This window comes from Channa argus, chromosome 10 (assembly GCF_033026475.1).
Source record: "Channa argus isolate prfri chromosome 10, Channa argus male v1.0, whole genome shotgun sequence".
NCBI lineage: Eukaryota > Metazoa > Chordata > Actinopteri > Anabantiformes > Channidae > Channa > Channa argus.
This window is the reverse complement of record NC_090206.1, coordinates 11,489,877-11,509,253: the sequence shown is the minus strand read 5'-3', so window position 1 is coordinate 11,509,253 and position 19,377 is coordinate 11,489,877. Positions and strand designations below refer to the sequence as shown.

Here is a 19,377-nt window from a genome sequence, read left to right as displayed (position 1 = left end):
TTTCTAGTCAAGTCATGCATGCCACATAAAATTTTATTTGAACCTACCCCTGGAGTGTGTTGTGAGGATTATTGAGGGCACAAATTAATCATATACTTGCTTGGCTACTGATCATAGAAAGTGAAATTTTTTCACCTAAGGGCCAAAGATCAGAGGGTTGAAGTTAATGTTCATTTCCACAGAGTGGAGAGGAAGATGGCGAGGAGCAAGATGGAGAAGGAAGGAAAGGACGCAAAAAGATCCGAAAAATCCTGAAGGACGACAAGCTGCGGACAGAGACGAGAGATGCTCTGAAAGAAGAGGAAGAGAGAAGAAAACGTATAGCTGAGAGAGAGGCACTTAGAGAGAAACTTCGAGAGGTAAAAATGAAAAGCCCTGTTCTTCTGAAACAGGTACACTGTACCTTCGGTGCTATGAGCTGTTCCATTTTACACACTCGAGCTGGGTAGTTTCCTGATAAAATGCTGCCACATAATCATAAATACCTTTAGTACTGTAAAATAATTTGATAGTGATAATAATTTATTTGAGAATTATAACAATAACAATTTGAGAGAAATTAAGAAAGTAAGATAAAACATAGATTTCCTATTTATTTTTGCTACCTAAGACTTATATTTTATATCACCAACTACATTTGTCCATGATGTGTTTTTACTATTCCCAGCCCAGAGGAGACCTCTTTTTACTGAACTTTTGTACAAGAAGTGGGGGCAGCATAGGATTGTTAAGCTAGTAGCCTCGATTATTATTGGTGTGTTCATAAATTCAATGTGAAAACAGAACTGTCCTTCAGAAAGGTTTGTGTTTTAGAGCACTCCAAGCAGGGAAGGAGTTAATGATTTAGGTGCTGTAGGCAAACAACCACACACTAAAAATACATTTGATGAAAAGGTGCTGCAATCTTTTTTTTTTTCTTTTAAAGATGAACAGTGAAAGAGAGGTTTTATCAGCGTAATGCACTTACATTTGCTTAACATTCAAAGTGCATACTTTAATTGTTATATAATGCCGGATTGCTTAAGTGATTTATTATTAATATTACTATTATTAATATGATTTGATTTCAAACAAAATCTGACATAGTCCAGAATCCATAATTGAGCTCAGATTGGGCATTTTGCATTTTTCTTTTGTTACCTTTTGTAACCCACTCCTCTTTCTACTGCTGCTATTACAGATTGCTACAAAAAGAAAACCTATCCCTATTGTTACAGTCTGTTATATGAAGCTGCTGTATCCAGTGTCCAGTCTAGTCTTTGCTTTATGTAACTAAACATTGTCGAGGGCATCCACGCAGTATGTATTCGGCTTTAAAGCTCTTGATAAACTTGCTGCAATTGTAAAATAAATGCATACTTAAGAGCTGAGTTTATACTGAAATACTATGTTTGCAGCCCACCTTATAATGCGACAAGAACTAAAGTGATCTGTAAAATATGCAAGCTTTAATATGGTAATTGGAGTCGCTTCTTTTATTACATTAAAAAAAAAAATTAATAATTATGAATTGTCATGTTGTGGGTGAGTTTGCACTTGAAGTTTCATTAAAATGTACATCTGTTTTTTATTTTTGTGTTTGTCACTCAACATATTGGAGTTAGGCTCATTAAATGTATCATTTAATGGACAAATTAAAATAACGTTTAAATTTAATCAGTTTTAAATAAATTCAGCTTTTTTAGTTAATTGTAAGAGATTAAATCATACAGTGTAAATGTACATGTATAAATGGGGACATGGTGAAGCATAGATGAACATTCATCAGAACCTTCAAGATTAAATCCGGCCACTATGACTCACTTTAAGATTTACAGATACAAAAATATTTTTGTCTTCATAATATGCAAATCACTTACAAACACTTATTTTAAAGTTGTAATACTTAATAGTGGTTTCTTGAAAATTTTAAGTGACTCCCTCTTCCTGCCTCTGATCCTTTTTCAGGTGATTGTGGTGGATGAGACTTCCCAGATGAAATGTCCCATCACCACCAAGCTGGTGCTGGATGAGGATGAAGAGACTAAAGAACCTCTGGTGCAGGTACACAGGAACCTTGTCACCAAGCTCAAACCTCACCAAGTTGATGGTAAGGACAGTATTCATTCAGTCTCTAAAAACACATGGTTAAACATGATGATAGTAATGCTGATAGTAAAAAATGTTAAACAAGACAAACCTGGATGTGTAATATGGAGCTGCTCTCTTCTAAGGTTGGCTCCTCTTTGTGTTATGTCTCAGGGGTGCAGTTTATGTGGGATTGCTGCTGTGAATCTGTGAAGAAAATTCAGAAGTCTCATGGATCTGGCTGCATCCTTGCTCACTGTATGGGCCTAGGAAAAACTCTGCAGGTAAGGAAAAAATTGTTGTTGGTTAAAATCTTCAGCTAGCAGCTTCTTGATTTTAACCTACGCTGATTGTCACTGATGGGCAGTTAATATCAGCAGCTTAGATCAGATGTTTAACTGAATTATTGTTAGTTATAGTTAAATTGAAGCAAAGCCAAAATTAAACTTGCTGTTGTCAGTGTATGTGCTCTCTGCATATCTGTGGTGAAACAATACTGCTGTCTGGAAACCTAAAGTTTGTTAATGTATTTAGAGGTGCCACTGATGAAAAATCAGTGGATTTTCTTAAACCTGGTTCCATCTCAGGACACAGTGATCTGTGATCTTCTAGTAAAACAAGAAGCCAATTTCAACAAAGTTTTACTGATAATATTTGCTTACACTTTTACTGATAATGGAGCATTCAGTGGATCTAAACTACTATTCAAAGCTGTGATCCTGTGGTGATTCAAAAGCAAACCGGGTCATGGTCAGCCCTACAGTCAACCAATGTTGTGATCACCGTGTAAATTCACACTTGTTCACAGTGACACTAAAGTTCCCTGTCTTAGATTGACAGGAACCGTCATGGCTCCAAAATTCTGGACTGACCTGCCTGAGGAAATCAGGCTGTCTGAATCAGTGTCACCTGTTAAGTCTCATCTTAAAACGCATTTTTATCTAAATGCCTTTCCTGATATGTAAAACTTTTGTTTTAATATAGTATATTCTATAGTATATACATTTTAGGTATTTTAACTTTGTGCTTTTTTTAAATTTTATTTTTAGTGATTTTGTTTTCTGTACAGCACTTTGTACTTTGTACAATAAGTACTTTTATAAATAAAGCCATTACTATTATTATTATTATTATTATTGTTATTATTATTATTAATTAATAACTTTTTAGAACTTTTAAATGTGTGCTATTGCCATTGCAAAACTGAGAATTATATGTTAAAAATGAAACTTATGTAAATTACACTGTTTAACTGTGGATCTCTTATTTTTGCCCTGTAGGTGGTGACATTCCTTCACACGTTACTGCTTTGTGAGAAGCTTGATTTCACTACAGCACTAGTAGTTTGTCCCCTGAACACAGTCCTCAATTGGCTCAATGAGTTTGAGAAGTGGCAAGAAGGAATGAAGGATGATGAAAGTTTAGAGGTAACAAATTAAAATTGCAACCTTTTAAACTGGTTGATTTCACAATGGTGGAGCATTACTCTGTGTGTACATTTGTTGTTCTTCCATTTTTATAGATGTTTACCCAATGTATTGATCAATAATATGTATAACAGGTGACTGAGCTGGCCACAGTAAAGAGGCCACAGGAGCGAGCATACGCCCTCCAGCGATGGCAAGATATGGGCGGCATTATGATAATCGGCTATGAGATGTACCGAAACCTAACACAGGGCAGGAACATCAAGAGCAAGAAGCTCAAAGAGATCTTTCAGAAAACACTTGTAGATCCAGGTACAGTTGTCAACAACTTTTAAATCCCTTCAAGCCTACAGTTACTACAATTGTCCTTTTTTTCTTGTTGTAAAGTATCTAGATTGTTGTTGGCGCTGGTAAGAAAGGTAAATAGCAGCTGTGAAAGATTTATTCCCCCCATTTTTTCCCAGTGTATTGGATGATTCATGATTTTAATTGTTTCTTTTCCCCTCTTCATGAATTAAAGACTAAACCTTGATCAAAACAAATTCTGAATTAAATTATATTCTCCTTCTCACTAATGAGTGTCATATGTGCCATAGTAATGAAAAAACTTCACTAGCAAGGCTGAAATCCCAACACTGTAACAAATTACAGTTGTGTAAATCTGTGCAACAGCAATAAAAAAAAAAAAAACAAACCAAAAAAACCATCCATTCAATAATGGTTGCTAATGCTACGGCTTCTGTAGAGACACAGTGTTACCTTCTTTTAATGTTACGCCCACAGTCAAAGACAACAGAAAGAGAGAGGAGGTGAGATATCTAAAATTTTATTATTGTTGAGCTTAAATGACTTCCTTTGTTTGGTGTTATTTTGTTGTGTTCACCTGCTGTGGCCACCATTTCTACAGCTTGTTGGTTAGCAAAGCTGTGTAGGTGTCTCAAAGGAAACCTTGACAATTGACTTTCTTGTTGTAATTTCAGAGAACAGCTGGTGCTGCTGTTTGAGTGACAGCAGTGGAAGTAATGATCTGGGTTGTTTGTTTTGTTTAGTTTTTTCGATATTGGCATTTTCCATTCTGTTCAAAAATGAAAAATCTAATCAAATTATTTGGATATATTGCCCAGCTCTACCTCAAAGTGTTTTTCATGATGGCAGAATTGGAACCTTTGTTATCAAAAATAATAATATTGAAACAAAAATAAAACCCTGTTGTTAAACTAGCTTCTGTCTTATGCTGTGTAATGTGTGACTATCTTTTTTGAAATATGCCTTCAAACTTTTTTCCACCTGTCATAACCTTTTATTTATTGATTGATTGATTGATTGTCATTTCACCCACACCAGGTCCAGACTTGGTGATCTGTGATGAAGGTCACATCTTGAAGAACGAGGCCTCCGCTGTGTCCAAAGCGATGAACTCCATCAGGACAAGGAGAAGGATTGTGCTGACTGGAACGCCTCTGCAGAACAACCTTATTGAATGTGTGACTGCATTTATGGCACTTTTTAGCACAGTACATTTTGTGTAGTTTTTGTACCATCTGTTTTCTCTTTCCCCTAATTAACAGATCACTGCATGGTAAATTTCATCAAGGAGAATTTGCTTGGATCAGTTAAGGAGTTCAGGAACCGTTTCATTAACCCTATTCAGAACGGTCAGTGTGCCGATTCCACACTACACGATGTCCGGGTCATGAAGAAGAGAGCCCACATCCTCTATGAGATGCTAGCTGGCTGCGTCCAGGTAAAAAAAAAAAAAAAGGCAAAAACAATTCTCTCTTTTGACTTACTATTCTTAATCACTTAATTTATTGATTTATTTGTGCTTCCCGCAGAGGAAAGATTACACAGCTCTCACAAAGTTCCTGCCTCCTAAACATGAATATGTGTTGTCAATTAGAGTGACTCCACTCCAGTGCAAGCTTTACAGATACTACCTTGAACACTTCACAGGTGAGAATCTTCTACTTCTGATAGATTTTCTTCCTATTTGTTTTTTTTTTTCACTTTCAAACCTACTTTGTTTTGTACGGTTGAATTGAGACCCACTTTGTTTTCCCCCAGTGCTGCAGTTAGTTTGTGCAGGTCTTAATATGACAAACTCACTTCAAGACAAAAGAATTGCTTGCACTTACATCTCAATAAACAGAATAATTTCTTCGCATTGCACTTGATGTTCTCACCTTGACTTAAATCTTTTCTTGCCTTGTACCACACTTGTAAGTCACTTTAGATACAAGCATCTGCCAAATGACTGAGCATAAATGTAAATGTTTTGGGTGTTAGAAGTAGCAGAGCCCAGACAGGTATTAGCCTAGCTTTGACTAAATCAAAGTTCACTGGAGAATTGCACTAGAAAACCTCTCTGTTCTAGCACTGGTCTAAATCCTACTGAAGGGGTCTTTTTTTTCTCTCTCTGTAAAGTGCTTTTTTTACTTGATGTCAATTAATCAGACAAGGTTTTCAGATAAATAGAAATCATTTCTGGTCTCTCACTTTTTGGACTGCATTGTTATGTCATTTAGTAGAATGTCCTCTCTGAATTTTGCCTAGAATGGCTGTGTGTCTATAAGTGGCAGCTGGCATTGTGCCACAGGCAGGGTTTAAGCCCAGTTTCCCACGTCTCCCTAATGAAGAGCTCTGGGAGAAAGGGAGCAAAGGGTGGGGGTAGAAAGGAAAGGGTAAGAAACTTTAGGCAGGTGGGGCCAGAGGTTTTACACCAAAAGTAAAAACAAAGAACAGGAGAGTTGGTATGTAAGTAGAGGAGTGATGGGGACTTTGTTGTTATGTGCTGTGGCTCATTAGGCAGGGTTGTCCATAGGGCACAGTTTTGATGTTGTGACTGTGGCTCTGGACCTCCACAGAGGAGTGTTTGCATCCAGGACCACCAGCCACTTTGCAGGGTGTGAATGTCCACAAATGTTTTTTTTTTTTTGGCACTGCTTATTCAAAACCCAGTGTAACTTCTGACCTCTTCGGTTCAGTGCTGTCAAGTACAAGGTTAACATTTCAGAAGGTGCTTCAGTTAAACCATGCATGTGGTAAGACAAATTACTTGGTTGGATTTATTTTTGTCCATAGTCAGATGGATAGTGAGTGAATGATATCAAGCTTTAACTTTTACTTCCCTTATTTATCTGTATCTGTGAAGCGGTTGAGGGCAAATTGCCAAGTACATAATGCAAACGCACATCCGTCTTCCTCTCTTTGCCTTTTGTGCAGGTGTAGGGAATGCTTTGGAGGGGGGCCGGGGCCGTGCAGGGACCAAACTCTTCCAGGATTTCCAGATGCTCAGCAGAATCTGGACCCATCCCTGGTGCCTTCAGCTGGACTACATCAGTAAAGAAAACAGGGTAGGGCTGGCATAGACTAGACTAAACCACGCTAAACACAACTGAAAAACTGGGAATACATTAGTGCAAATCACACACACTGTGGAAAAACAATATAAACATGGTGCTGACAGGTCATTCACTAGGTGGAGAACAACATACATATTGTCACTGCAGCAGAACCTTTCCCTTATCCATCATTTCTCCTACCTGTGATCCAGCTCTCTGTTCGGCTGACCTATATCATTGCACAGTAAAGACTTAAACATTGCTCTTGCAGGGTTTTTTTGATGAGGATAGTATGGAAGAATTCATCGCTTCAGAAACAGAAGAATCCTCTATGAGTCTAACATCTGAAGATGAGAAGATGAAAAAGTAAACAGTCATTTCCAAATTTTGCAAATTTAAGAATATAAATATCCCATTTAACTTTCTTTATCTCTTGCATTTGTTCCTCCTGATGAACCTGTTCCCCCACTGTTTTCTCGCTAATAGGAAAAAAAAGCAAGGCAAGGGAAAAAAGAAGGGATCTGATGAGTCGGATAGTGATGATGTGGAGGTCATCAAGGAGTGGAACACCAGCTCTCGTGGCAGAAATGGAGAGGGTCGAAACAGAGCAGAGTCTGTAGATGAATGTAAGGATTGTGTGTTTACTACATGTTTAATTTGCTCTCACTTTTCCTGAAAACAACTTATGGGAATTGTCATTAATTGAAATCAAATTATTATCTATAGTAACTAAAGAGTAACCTTGTAGAAACCAGCCTGATAAATTGTCTTTTGCAAGATTGTCTTATCAGTACAACTCAGAACAAATTAGGCCTGGCAGGCAGGAGCTTTGAATTTATAAGCACAAAATTAGAAAAGTGCATTCTTACTTTGACAACTTACAAATGTACATGCTGTTGTATTTTGTTGGAGAAACCTATAATACTGAAAATCAGTTTTTGACAGCTTGATGACTGCAAGAAGGCTTACCTGTAAAATTGTGTATTACAAACAGCTCGACCGTCTGGCTCTGGACCAGGGAGTCCCACTGCTGACTGGCACAAAGAGTTTGTCACTGAGGCTGATGCTGAGATTCTGGAGCACTCAGGAAAGATGGGGATTCTCTTTGAGATCCTGCGCATGGCAGAGGAAGTAGATGAAAAAGTGTAAGTTTGTCTGTAATTTTCGGAAAAAAGAGAAACTGCTCTGCATTTGTTGTGACATGGATACATTTTAATACTAGTTGTTATTAGCTATAGTAAAGTGACGCCTGTCCTCATGCATCCTCAGGTTAGTGTTCAGTCAATCTCTTATCTCTTTGGACCTGATAGAGGATTTCCTTGAACTGGCTTGCAGAGCTAAAGATGAGGACAAAATATCTCCATACAAAGGTACATGTGTGCCCCCCCAAAAAAGAGTTCTTGACGCTGCTAAATACTAAATCCAGAAATGCATGTTAACTTTACTTAGTTGAATGAACCTTTGGTTGCATATGATCAGCTTCATTCTGATGAATTCAAAGGGCTGTTCTTGGGATCATTGTGTGCTAAAATCAATAACATAAGCTAGTTACTGATGTACAGCGCTCATGGCGCTCGATCGTTTGTCTTGAGCTTCATTTTTGCTGGTATTACTTTGATTTCACTGAACTGTATAAGAAATTACAATTGTTAACATTAGTCCTGAGGAGGTCTAGAGTATTTTCATATGGAAATGCAGGTTTCAGACTTGTAAGACAGCCCACATGCAACACACTATTGTAAATGGTGATGTGCTTATTACCCTTAAATACACACATACACACTGCTGCTGGTGTAAGGTCATGTTCCTAATTAAACTTGAACAGCTGTTTTTAGTTTAATTTTGAAAATGATTAGACCTTGACTTTATATTCCACAAAAATGTTTGCTCAAGGGTTTGTAATTTGTAATGAAAAGATCACAGTGCTTTAATTGGAAACATACTGAAATGTTGGTTATGAAGGCTGGTAGAGGGTTGGCCATCTTGAAAGCTAAACATAGCTGTTCTCTAACCAACACAACCATCTATCTGCTCTCTGCTACAAGCCCTAGCTGATGGTGGCATGTTGTTTTGTGCAACATAGAAAGTGGTACTAAATAATTAAAGCTGGTTCTTTAACTTTCAATGTGTCTGTGAAGGTGAAGGCAAGTGGTTCAGGAACATTGACTACTATCGCCTTGATGGCTCCACTAATGCCACTACCAGGAAAAAGTGGGCTGAAGAGTTTAATGACACCAGTAACACAAGGTAACGTGCCTCTATTATATTTAACAGAATAGAACAGTGCAATTACAATTAATCATTGGCCAGATGCATTCATCCAAAGCCACTTGCAAGTAAGGAGCATATACCTGGGGCAGTTTGGGGTTCAATGTCTTGTCTAAAGTTGCTTAAACATGTTACGAGGAGGAACCTACAGTCGACGACTGACCCTGTGGTTTGTGGACAAATGTTCTACCAACTCATCCACAGCCACATACTTTATACTACAGTAACAATGCTTAAATATAATTAGCTTTATAGTGTGTCTCATTATAACTGTCAAGCATTTTACTCTATCTTTGATAATCATACTCCCAACCTTATACTTTCTCAGAGGCCGTTTGTTCCTCATCTCAACACGAGCTGGCTCCCTTGGCATCAACCTGGTTGCAGCCAACAGGGTCATCATCTTTGATGCCTCCTGGAACCCCTCCTATGATATCCAGAGTATCTTCAGGGTCTACCGCTTTGGCCAGCTAAAGCCCGTCTATGTGTACAGGTTCCTGGCCCAGGTAAGGCAGGCTGTTATTTTACAAGAGCTGTCAATCATTAGCCAATATTTATATAAAACATATGCAAATTTTATTTTTATTTCTGCTAATTAATTATTACAGTTTTTGCTGTGGGGAAGCAAAGAAAACTCAAAATAACCAACGATAACACGTTACATGTAAAGGCAGCTGTAGAGAGTATGAATTGGTAATCAAACCAAACTTACCAAAGCACCTACTGGTGCACCTATGCTGAATCCCAGTGGCTTTGGTGACTTTTACTGGTAACAGTAATCTGGGATTGATATCCACAGTATTTAATATCAACAGTATTTTAAAGGAGGATAGTTGGTGGTAAGTAAGTAAATCTTTGCTTTTCTTCTGTTTATTTAACTCTTTTCTATCAGGGTACAATGGAGGAGAAAATTTATGAACGGCAGGTAACAAAACAGTCTCTGTCATTCCGGGTGGTGGACCAGCAGCAGATTGAGAGGCACTTTACGATGAATGAGCTGGCTGAGCTCTACACTTTTGACCCAGACTTGCTGGACGATCCATCAGAGAAGAAGAGCAAGAAAGCCACGCCCATGTTGCCCAAGGTAAACATGCACATGTGTATGCCAAGTTTTCATTGTTAAAATGTGTTTTGAATGCTGAACCAAGCATATTTATGAAATAAAATTTTGGATAAAAATACGTATAATTGGGATTTGATGAATTATTGACTTGGATTTTATTTTTTTCTTAAGGCTGTTTTTTTTTTTTCTTTTTTTTTTACTATAAATGCCAAAAGGTTTTTTCTTTCTTTCTAAACTAGCACCAAGTATATTCTTTCTTTTGAAGTTTAACACTTTAATTGTAGATACAAGGCCAACTTATATCCTTCTTGGCCTTTCTGGGCTTCTTCTTATTTTCTTTCATAATTCTGCGCTTGCCTTTTTGTTCAGGTGTTGTGTCACTATTTGGGCCCCCTGGGGTTTATTAAGAACATACAGCCCTCACATGAGCCATCCAACCCTGCACAGCTGCACAGATTTGTCTGTTTACTGCTATTTACTAAATATTCTTCTCATTGCAACACTGCTGCTGCCCTGCTATAAACCTTCACTCCTCTTTTTTCTTTTTTACATTCATTCCTTGCTGTCTTTTATTGCTCTGTTGATCTTTGAATTACTCCCTTCATTTCCACCTCTATCCATTCTGCAGTCTTGGCCTTTATTCAGATCCTCTTAAGTAGTTTTACGTCTTTGTTTTGGTTTGACCTGGGTTATTCTGTGGACATTTGTGGATAAAAGAAACACTGTATATCCAATTTGCCTGCTCTTTCACTGTACAGTCAAGAGGCCTTTCAGTACACCTTGATACCTTGGAAAATCTGTTTTCAATTTACCCTGTCAAAAGACCTTTATCGATATTGTCATCATGGGTAATAACAGGTAGGATCTAAGCATGAATCCACTCAGTTGAAAGCTGATGCCATTGCTCTCACCTTCTTTATTCTTTGAAACCTTTCTTGTAGCGCCTTACAGTTGGAGATATGGAGAGGAAAGATGTGTTCATTGAGCTGTGGCCTGTTACATTTGTATGGTCTTTAATGAGCCCAGTGACATTTATGTGACACAGTATTAAAGATGGAGAGACTGACAAGGTCTTTAACAAGCTGACCTGTTTTGGCCAGGAGGTTAACTGTGATGTGGCAGCAGGACTGCAGTATTATGGAAGGAATCTGCCGTCTGGAAAAATGTGAAGATGAGTCAGACACCCTCCATCACTTTTAGCCAACAGCTCTGCACAGAAAGAGAAAATGATTGGAGCCAAAGTAGAAGGAGATTTGTACTTCATCACCTCAACTTTTCACACTGGGCAGAGCTGTTTTCTTAGCCAGTGAGGGCATATTGCTTTAAAACTGAGGTCATGTGGGTCACAGAGGCAGTGCTCAATATTTGTTTAAGATTAGTTTGACTTTTATGTTTCATCTTTTTTTCTCACATAGAGGGAAAAAGTCACTCCAGAGTCTTTTCAATGTTATAACATGCACTGTATCCCTCTCCTGTTATGCTTCTGTCCACTACCTGCTTATGTCGTAATACGTTTTCTGCGCCCCCTTCACATTGTAGTCTACCTTCATTCCCACTTTCTCTCCTTTGTCTGTACTGATGTCCCCACTCTCTTCCCCATCCACTGTTAGCCTATCTCAGTTGCCCCCCTCAAACCACCACCATCTTTGCAACCATCTGTTGCCCTACCTTGCCACCCTGTCTCCGAATGTTCAAAGCGAGCTCAGTAAAGTTGTTTTTCCTTTTCTCCCTCTGGCCTCCCCTGCATGATGATGGGTCATTATTTAAACCATTCTCTTAAAGATGTCTCTACAATCTTCAGAGAAACTAATTGGAGACAAAGGAAGCAGGCGCATTTCCCTCTAATGGCAAAGAATGTCTGTGCAAGCCAGACATTAGATTTCAACTCCCCACCCACTCTTACCTATTTCCTGTTCATCATACCTTTCTCCTTCATCTAACATGTGACCACTTGCACAAAGGGCTGCATGCATGATTTGTTTTTGGCCCTTTTTATATACAGCTCTGTTGCATTCTCTGCCAGTGTTTCTTTCTTGTAAACTGTCAAGCTGGCAGCCTGTAGGCAAATCTAGCTGTGTATGATCTCAGCAGGTAGTGGCTTTGGTGGTCATTATGCTCTGTCAGGCACACAGAGAGGCTAGGGGAATTGCAGTGTAGACAGGAGCAGTAAGCCTCTGCATGTTTGTCTCATTAGGGGTTGGAAGTCACTTTGACCCCAAAGGACAATTTCTCCCCATTTTTCCTCCTCCTCCTCCTCCTCTCCCTCCTCCTTTGTGATGAAAGTGTTGATAATTCTTTTCTTTTTTGGGGGGATGTACCCATCTTCAGGTTACTGTCTACAAACTGTTGGATGTAGAAATCCCAGAATGCTTTTTGCCAGCTTCTAGAAAACCTGCCTGAGCTTGTTGCAGTGCAAGTGGAAAGAGCACCAATGATGGCAACACCAACAAATCAAGATGTTTCGAGCGAGAACATTTTGAAAGTTTGAGAAAGTTTAAGCAGTATCACATCTCCCTCCTCTCTGTAACTGAAGGCTTTTTACTCTGCTTTCTATTTTCTGTCACGGTTTGATAGTGCACCTACAAACCACTTTCTTTTCTAGCATTACCTGGTCTTTCTCTGGACCCCCCCCCCCTCCAAAAAAAAACAACATCCCTTGAGAAATGATCAAGTGTTGCTGCTATATTTGGGTCACTCAGTGGACTATAGGAAACATCCCTTTGTATCCAATTTGAACTTTATAACCTCTCACTACTTTTTCACTCCCACACATTGTGAACACAGCCTGCTTGTCACTTCACTTTAATTCAGAAACCAGATTCTGAACTACTTTTTTCCCCTCCCAGTGCTCTTCTACCATTATACTTTCACTGACTTCCCATGAATCCTTCCTGGCATCCCTGTCTAGCCCTAGCTGACTGGCTCTTGTTGTAAGCTCTCATTTAAATAGACTACCCTACTGCTGCTTCCTGAGGCTTGGTATTTTTTATTTATTTTTTAATTATTGTTTTGCCTTTTGTGACATGCATAATTGTATTTCTTTAAACAACCAGCCAGATACATTGCCAGCTAGCACATTGCATGTAGCTAAGTGTGTTTCTGCAAAGAAACTATTTGGAGCAGGCCAGTAGGGTTCTGTGTATCATTTATGGGCAGCTGGATGAGAGGGAGTTTTGACTGGCTATGTTCAGGTATTACAAATATCTCAACCATTTGCATTCCTGCTGTCGAGATCCTGTTTTGGCCCTCCCTTTTGCTATGGTTAATGCACCTGTGCATCAAAAGCAGTTTGTTGCAGACACAGCCACTTTTAGTATGTTAAATAAGAGGACAACTTAAAACAAGTGACTATAGTCAGACTTACATTAGCTTCTCTAGATTTGCCACTATGAGCTGTTTTTGCTTATTTTGTTCTCTCCTTTTCTCTCTCTAACTTACTAAATTTCATCTCTCCTCCTGTACATTTACTACCTTCTGTGTGGTGTTGATGTGTGGTAAGTAGAGGTTTATTGTTGTGGCAGTGACAGAAATACAATAAAACAGTGATGGCAGCAGCATGGTGAAGCATTCTTAACAAAGGTTTAGGTGCAGGAAATTGGGTTAACATGGCTGAGTTGTTCTCAGCTTAAGAAAGTATCACAGCCAAAAATCCTGTCTGCGTAGAACCCAGAACTGTTAATGCAGCCAGGTTTTTAATTGCATCAGACCTTTTACAGTTAAGCGTCATCTGAAGTCTATTGGTATAGTACTACTTGAGCCAAGAAATAAAGTCTACATGAGGCCCACTTATGTTGACTCCCAAGTTTTCATTTTTGTGATGTGAGAGCTGCTGAGTTTGAAAACTGCTTTATATCAATTATAGACTGCTGGCAGGTTAGCAATTTTATAATATATACATGTAGAAGAGTTTGGCCTAAGGAAAGTATAAATTTATCTGGAAACTGGAAAAAATGGGACAAGGATTTATACTGCAGTAAATATATACATTGGAGGTCTTGTTTGAATAGCATAAGAGTTCTTACTTTTTTTTGTTGTTGTTCTGCTAAATCCCCTTTGCTTATTTAGGAGTTAGCTGGAGCCAAAACTTCCATTTTAGAGTTTGCTTTATGTTAGCAGCACAGCCCACCCACTGCATCCTTTTTCTTCACCTGCATTAAAGTAAGGGGCTTTACCATTTAGCTCTATAAGGATGACAATAGGCCAGGTCAAGTTACCTACAATCATTAGTACTAATTTGGGGGACATACACACTTTGTGCAAGATGGAAGATGGACCGGACCACCCCAGAGTCATTGCTTGTGGGTGTTACTTGGATATCCTACAAGGCACGGGATTTCAGTGGGATCTTCTGTCATTTGACCTACAGCTCCACTAACCCCTTGCTGGCTTGACATTGAGAAGTGCTCTTGTTTTTATGTATTTAAATACAACTCGCACACACTTTCTACAAAAGCTTTTTTCATGTATAGTCCAAACTGTGGTTGTTTTTAAAATTTAGATCTTTTCTTAATTCGCAGTGTCTCGGCCAAGCTATGGCTGGTGAATAGAGAGACCTGTATGTTTTTCCCAGCATCACAGTTTCTGTTTTTGTGCCAGCAAATGGGCAGAAGACTGCAATCACTTGTTGTGGACTTGCTGGATGTAGTTGTCACTAGGTGCTAGCTATTTTGTCGCCCTTTTCTTCAGCAGTCGTCTAATTTGCAATTATTTTACTGAATTTACAAGCGTGTGAGTTTGTGCGCGGACAAAAATGTACACTACGATTTGATAGAAACCCACTTCCTGACTTAAAAATAATTATTTCTATCAGACTTTTTTAGGAATAACTAGAAATCTGCACAAAATTTTCTGGAGTTAACTTATTAAATTTCAAACTTTGAAAACTCTTATTCGTGATGCAAAGCCTGTGTTTTGCACCACAGATCGAAGGACCTGACATCTTTCTATTCCCTCAAATTTAAACATCATACCTCGGATGTCGTATCTATACCTATGCCAACAGAATTACTTATTCTATTATCTGTGTCCTTTTATTTGACCTGTCTGCTCACCTATTTTGACAGCCAAATCTACAAGGGATTGCCTTTTATCTAAGTCTGGCCACTCGACCCTTATGTGCTTTTATGTCTTAATTAGAGGGCCAAGGAGCAGTTGAATTGCTGTCTGTGCCACTGCTCTGAAATGTCTGGTGTCTGGGAAACAAAAACGTGTGTCACTGGGGGCACGATTGCGTCTAGGGCACAAGTATTGGAGGTTGATAGTAGTGATTGGCAGATTAAGTGGTTTGTAATTTTCTGCACAGAAGAATACTGCGATATGCTACCATGTAACTAAAACAACAGCTGTAGTAGTAAAAAGTATCAGATTGTATGGTATTGTTAGAAGTGCTCCAGCATGGAATTTTTATACATTTAGAATATTGCAGTGGTGAACAGTATGCTAAGTAGCAGCTTGCTGGCAAGCTAGGCTATCAGTTGGTGGAGGCAGGGCTACATCACTACGGTAGATTAAAAACAAAACAGGTGGAGGATGAAAAATATTAAACCGGAGATGCACCAGAAGAAATCGTACCTAAGGGATTCTGAGTCGCACCACCTGGGATAAGTTGATGGCTTTGCTGGTATGCAGGAGTAATGGTCTGTGGTCCTGTCAACTCCTACCTGTTTCAGCCACCTTATCTGTCACTATCTGCAGTTGTGGAGGCCTAAAATTAGGCCTTGTATAGTTTTCTTGCCACTTCTCCCCCCTTTGAGGGATCAATTTTCACTCTGTCTGGACCGATGTTTATTTTAACTTTTATTCAATACAGACTTACAGTCATTGTTTAATTCATAGATTGATGTTTCTGCTTTGTCGTTTCTCTTTACTGTGACATCTGTGATCAATTATGTTTGCAATTTTGAAATCATTGTCACTATTTAAAGTGAAAAGAAGAGGAATAAGAAGCAGGAGAAGGGCTTGTGTGTAGCGTCTGTAAATTAGCCCCAATGGAAGTTGATGATGCAACTTTTTATGACGTTTTTTTTTTTTCCATACGTAAAAGTTCCAGTTTAATGTAAAGCAAAGTCAGGACAAAAAAAGGCAAACGTGCTGGAGAGAGTAATTTAAACCATGCTTGTGTGAGCAAAGTTGGCCTCGATCTTTTAATTTTATTCAGGTATTGTTTTCAATAACAATGTCGTCATGGAAACCGGAGCCGCCAAAAAACATTTTTCTAATTGTTTAGTTTGTTTTTATATGTCTTTTAAACTTTCTTACAAGCAAATCCAATTTTTTTAATCCAAACAGTGCATGCTAGGTTAAGACATGACATTGACTGACATTTTTTTTCTCTTAAAACCATGTAAATATACCCAAGGTCAGAGAATATTCGTGTCGCTTCAGTTTTGAATGTGACAGTAGCGTCACATGCTATATTAGATGACATCAGTGACCATTTCAGGGTGTCCTGGTGTCCTAGTGATTAAGGCATTGCTGTGATTGACCATTGTTGCTTGTCGCTATGACATTAAACCCACCATAATCCTTTTTCTCTTTTTGCCGTCATTTCTGACGTAGGATGCCATTTTGGCTGAGATACTGCAAAACAATAAGGACCAGATTGTGTGTTATCATGAGCATGACTCCCTGCTGGACCACAAGGAGGAGGAAGCCTTGAGCGAGGAGGACCGCAAGGCTGCATGGGCCGAATATGAAGCTGAGAAAAAGGTAGGCGAAAAGAAAAACTTACACACAGGCACCTATGCTACACACTGGCATCTCCACCAAATCAAAGGCACACACACTCAGCACTTAGCCCTTGTGTCCATCATTCTGCAAATTACTGACATCAAAGTTCAAAGTGAGCTGAGCGAGGCCCCGCTTTTGTTTGTCGAGATGTGTGAGTTGGATCTGGACAATCCTTTCATCACTTACAATAAGCAGATGACAGGGCCTCCCCTCTACTCCTGTGATGGTCCTTTTGGCACAGCATCGGGTCAGTGATCTGCTACACAAATCACTGAGGCTGTCCAAGCACTACTTACTATTAGCATATAGGTTTACAGTGGGTTTGGGACTCCTCACTTTTTGTCCCCTCCTCCTCCCTCAATTTTTTGTGGGACAAATAAATGAGTAATTAGTAGTGTTATTTTGGAGAACTGTATTGGGGGTATGTTGCAAGAGAGCAGGTCTCCTCTCCCTCCATGTGTAATCCTAGATTCTAATTCGTTCTAATGATTATTTTTCCAACACACTCTCTTCTCTGCCCTCTGTGTGCCTTAAGCGGCTTTTCCTTCAGAGCTCCTCCACTCTCCTGTGAGGGAGAGGGTTCCCACTCAGAACAGAAAAAACAGTGGCACTGAGGTGGAGCTAGGGTTTTCTGTCTAACAGAAAAGATGCAGCAGTAGTCACTTTCATTACAAGAGGCTGTTCACTGTCATTGTGTGTACTATGTTGAACAGCTGGAAGTTAATGTGGCCTCTCCAAATATCTTCACAATTTAAGTGTTGGCCAGTGGTGGGCAGGAAAGCTATGTGTATGAATATCAGATTTGCAAAAACTGCAGGAACATTATCAGGTGCCCAAAACTAAACAGAACCCAGTCTCACTAGGATGACTTCAGCTCAATACAGAGCTGTCATGAAATTATATTTTAGATGCTGAGTTTGTAAATGAAGTCAAGTCCAGATTTTGTGTCTGTCAACTGAAGATGCATAAAGTTGCAGAGCATCTGAGGATTTAACTGAAGTATAATCATCTTCTTCTTAAGAGCAAACCAAAAGTGGAGTGTGTGCCTTGGCCTGTTTAGGCCTGAACACCTGTCTCTGACCAGGTCCAACACACACATACATACACACACCTACACTTACATACCGGATGGCCAGATTACAAGGCACGAAAAAAACATCTGCAGCAGGGGCTCATTTACACACAAACATCAGCATCCTGCTGGCCTTTACTGGGACAGGATTGTTTATCTCAGGTCACTACTCTCACATGTTTGTTACAAGGGGAGCAAGCTGACACGAGGCTACTTGTTGCGCTTGTAGAGTGAAACAAGTTACATGTGTGAAGAGTTGAAAGGTTTGTTATTAAGATTGCAGACTGAAGTTAAAAGCTGAGCTGGAAATTGACTGTTTCTGTTAAACAGAAACAGTCAATTGTCAACAGTCAGTCTCCAACATCATGCCACTGGTGGCTGTTAACACCTGCCTAATTTATATGTTCTAAAACCCCAGTTCTGTTGGATGTTGGGCTGTCTGCCCCTTTGTTACCCTGTGTTTTTTTGTCTCAGGGTTTGTCCATGAGGACCAACTATCAGACATCATATTCCCAGATGGACATGGGCACCTCCAGCTACTTCTCTTACAACATGGCGGCTTTGGCCTCCATGACCAACCAGCAGCTGGAGGTAAGTAATGAGCTCCACATGCCGCTCCCCTGCACTACACTCCTCCTTATTCTTCCCCCGCAGCATGGCATTCCACATTCCTCAACCTCACTGCTAATTGTGACAGCGGTCTAGTAGCCAGCGAGCCGGTCTTTGCCCCACTCCTCCACCCAGCAGTTCATAATACTCCACGTCTGGGGCAGCAGCTATTTATATATGGTGGCACATTTGACTGAGGGAGAGGACAGAAGGTCCAAGGTCCAAAAAATATTCTATGCTGGCTGGTGTTACAGCTTCAAACAGACTCTTGTAGACTTGTAAAAGCGATTCAGTAAATTGCAGTAAAATGCAGCATCCTGCTGCAAAGACGATCATGTCAGCAGATGTCGAAGCTTAAAATCATTTAATATTGGTATGGAGCTAAAACTGTTTACCAATATCTAAGGGAAAAAATTCACCACCTAGTTTCTGACTATATAAAGTTAATCAATTCACAGCCTATACGGGTTGCTGGAAATGATAAGACTGTATGTACTACACGCATGTCCTACATGAAGAAGCATTTAATACTTGATCTCAGGGAATACCCACACATTTGATTGAAATTATTTTTTTCTGTTTAGGATCTTATAAATCAGGGACGACAGAAAGTCATCGAAGCAACAAATGCATTGAAGTCCTTGGCACGGGTGTCACTGGAGGACACCATTGGGAGAATAGTGAGTGTAACAATATGTGTAACATGTCTTCAGTCAGTACAGATCATCTTGAAATGTTTTTGTAACAATGTTTATTTGTTTTTTCCCTCCTTTTTTGTCTGGACTGTAACACGAAATGGAG

At 39.3% G+C, this 19,377-nt stretch overlaps 1 protein-coding gene across 2 annotated transcripts in view; it reads left to right on the top strand.

Moving 5' to 3' along the window:
- The window catches only part of atrx (ATRX chromatin remodeler), a 29,291-nt gene that overhangs the window by 7,921 nt on the left and 1,993 nt on the right, over positions 1-19,377 (top strand). For both annotated transcript variants that reach the window (XM_067518213.1, XM_067518214.1), the window contains exons 14-32: positions 183-359; positions 1,948-2,089; positions 2,242-2,351; positions 3,348-3,494; positions 3,629-3,806; positions 4,839-4,976; positions 5,063-5,238; positions 5,330-5,447; positions 6,717-6,847; positions 7,107-7,201; positions 7,322-7,461; positions 7,830-7,980; positions 8,105-8,205; positions 8,974-9,082; positions 9,432-9,609; positions 9,996-10,187; positions 16,725-16,874; positions 18,442-18,558; positions 19,161-19,256. In XM_067518213.1, the coding sequence (XP_067374314.1) occupies positions 183-359; positions 1,948-2,089; positions 2,242-2,351; positions 3,348-3,494; positions 3,629-3,806; positions 4,839-4,976; positions 5,063-5,238; positions 5,330-5,447; positions 6,717-6,847; positions 7,107-7,201; positions 7,322-7,461; positions 7,830-7,980; positions 8,105-8,205; positions 8,974-9,082; positions 9,432-9,609; positions 9,996-10,187; positions 16,725-16,874; positions 18,442-18,558; positions 19,161-19,256 (2,646 nt within the window). The remainder of the gene's footprint in view (positions 1-182; positions 360-1,947; positions 2,090-2,241; positions 2,352-3,347; positions 3,495-3,628; positions 3,807-4,838; positions 4,977-5,062; positions 5,239-5,329; positions 5,448-6,716; positions 6,848-7,106; positions 7,202-7,321; positions 7,462-7,829; positions 7,981-8,104; positions 8,206-8,973; positions 9,083-9,431; positions 9,610-9,995; positions 10,188-16,724; positions 16,875-18,441; positions 18,559-19,160; positions 19,257-19,377) is intronic.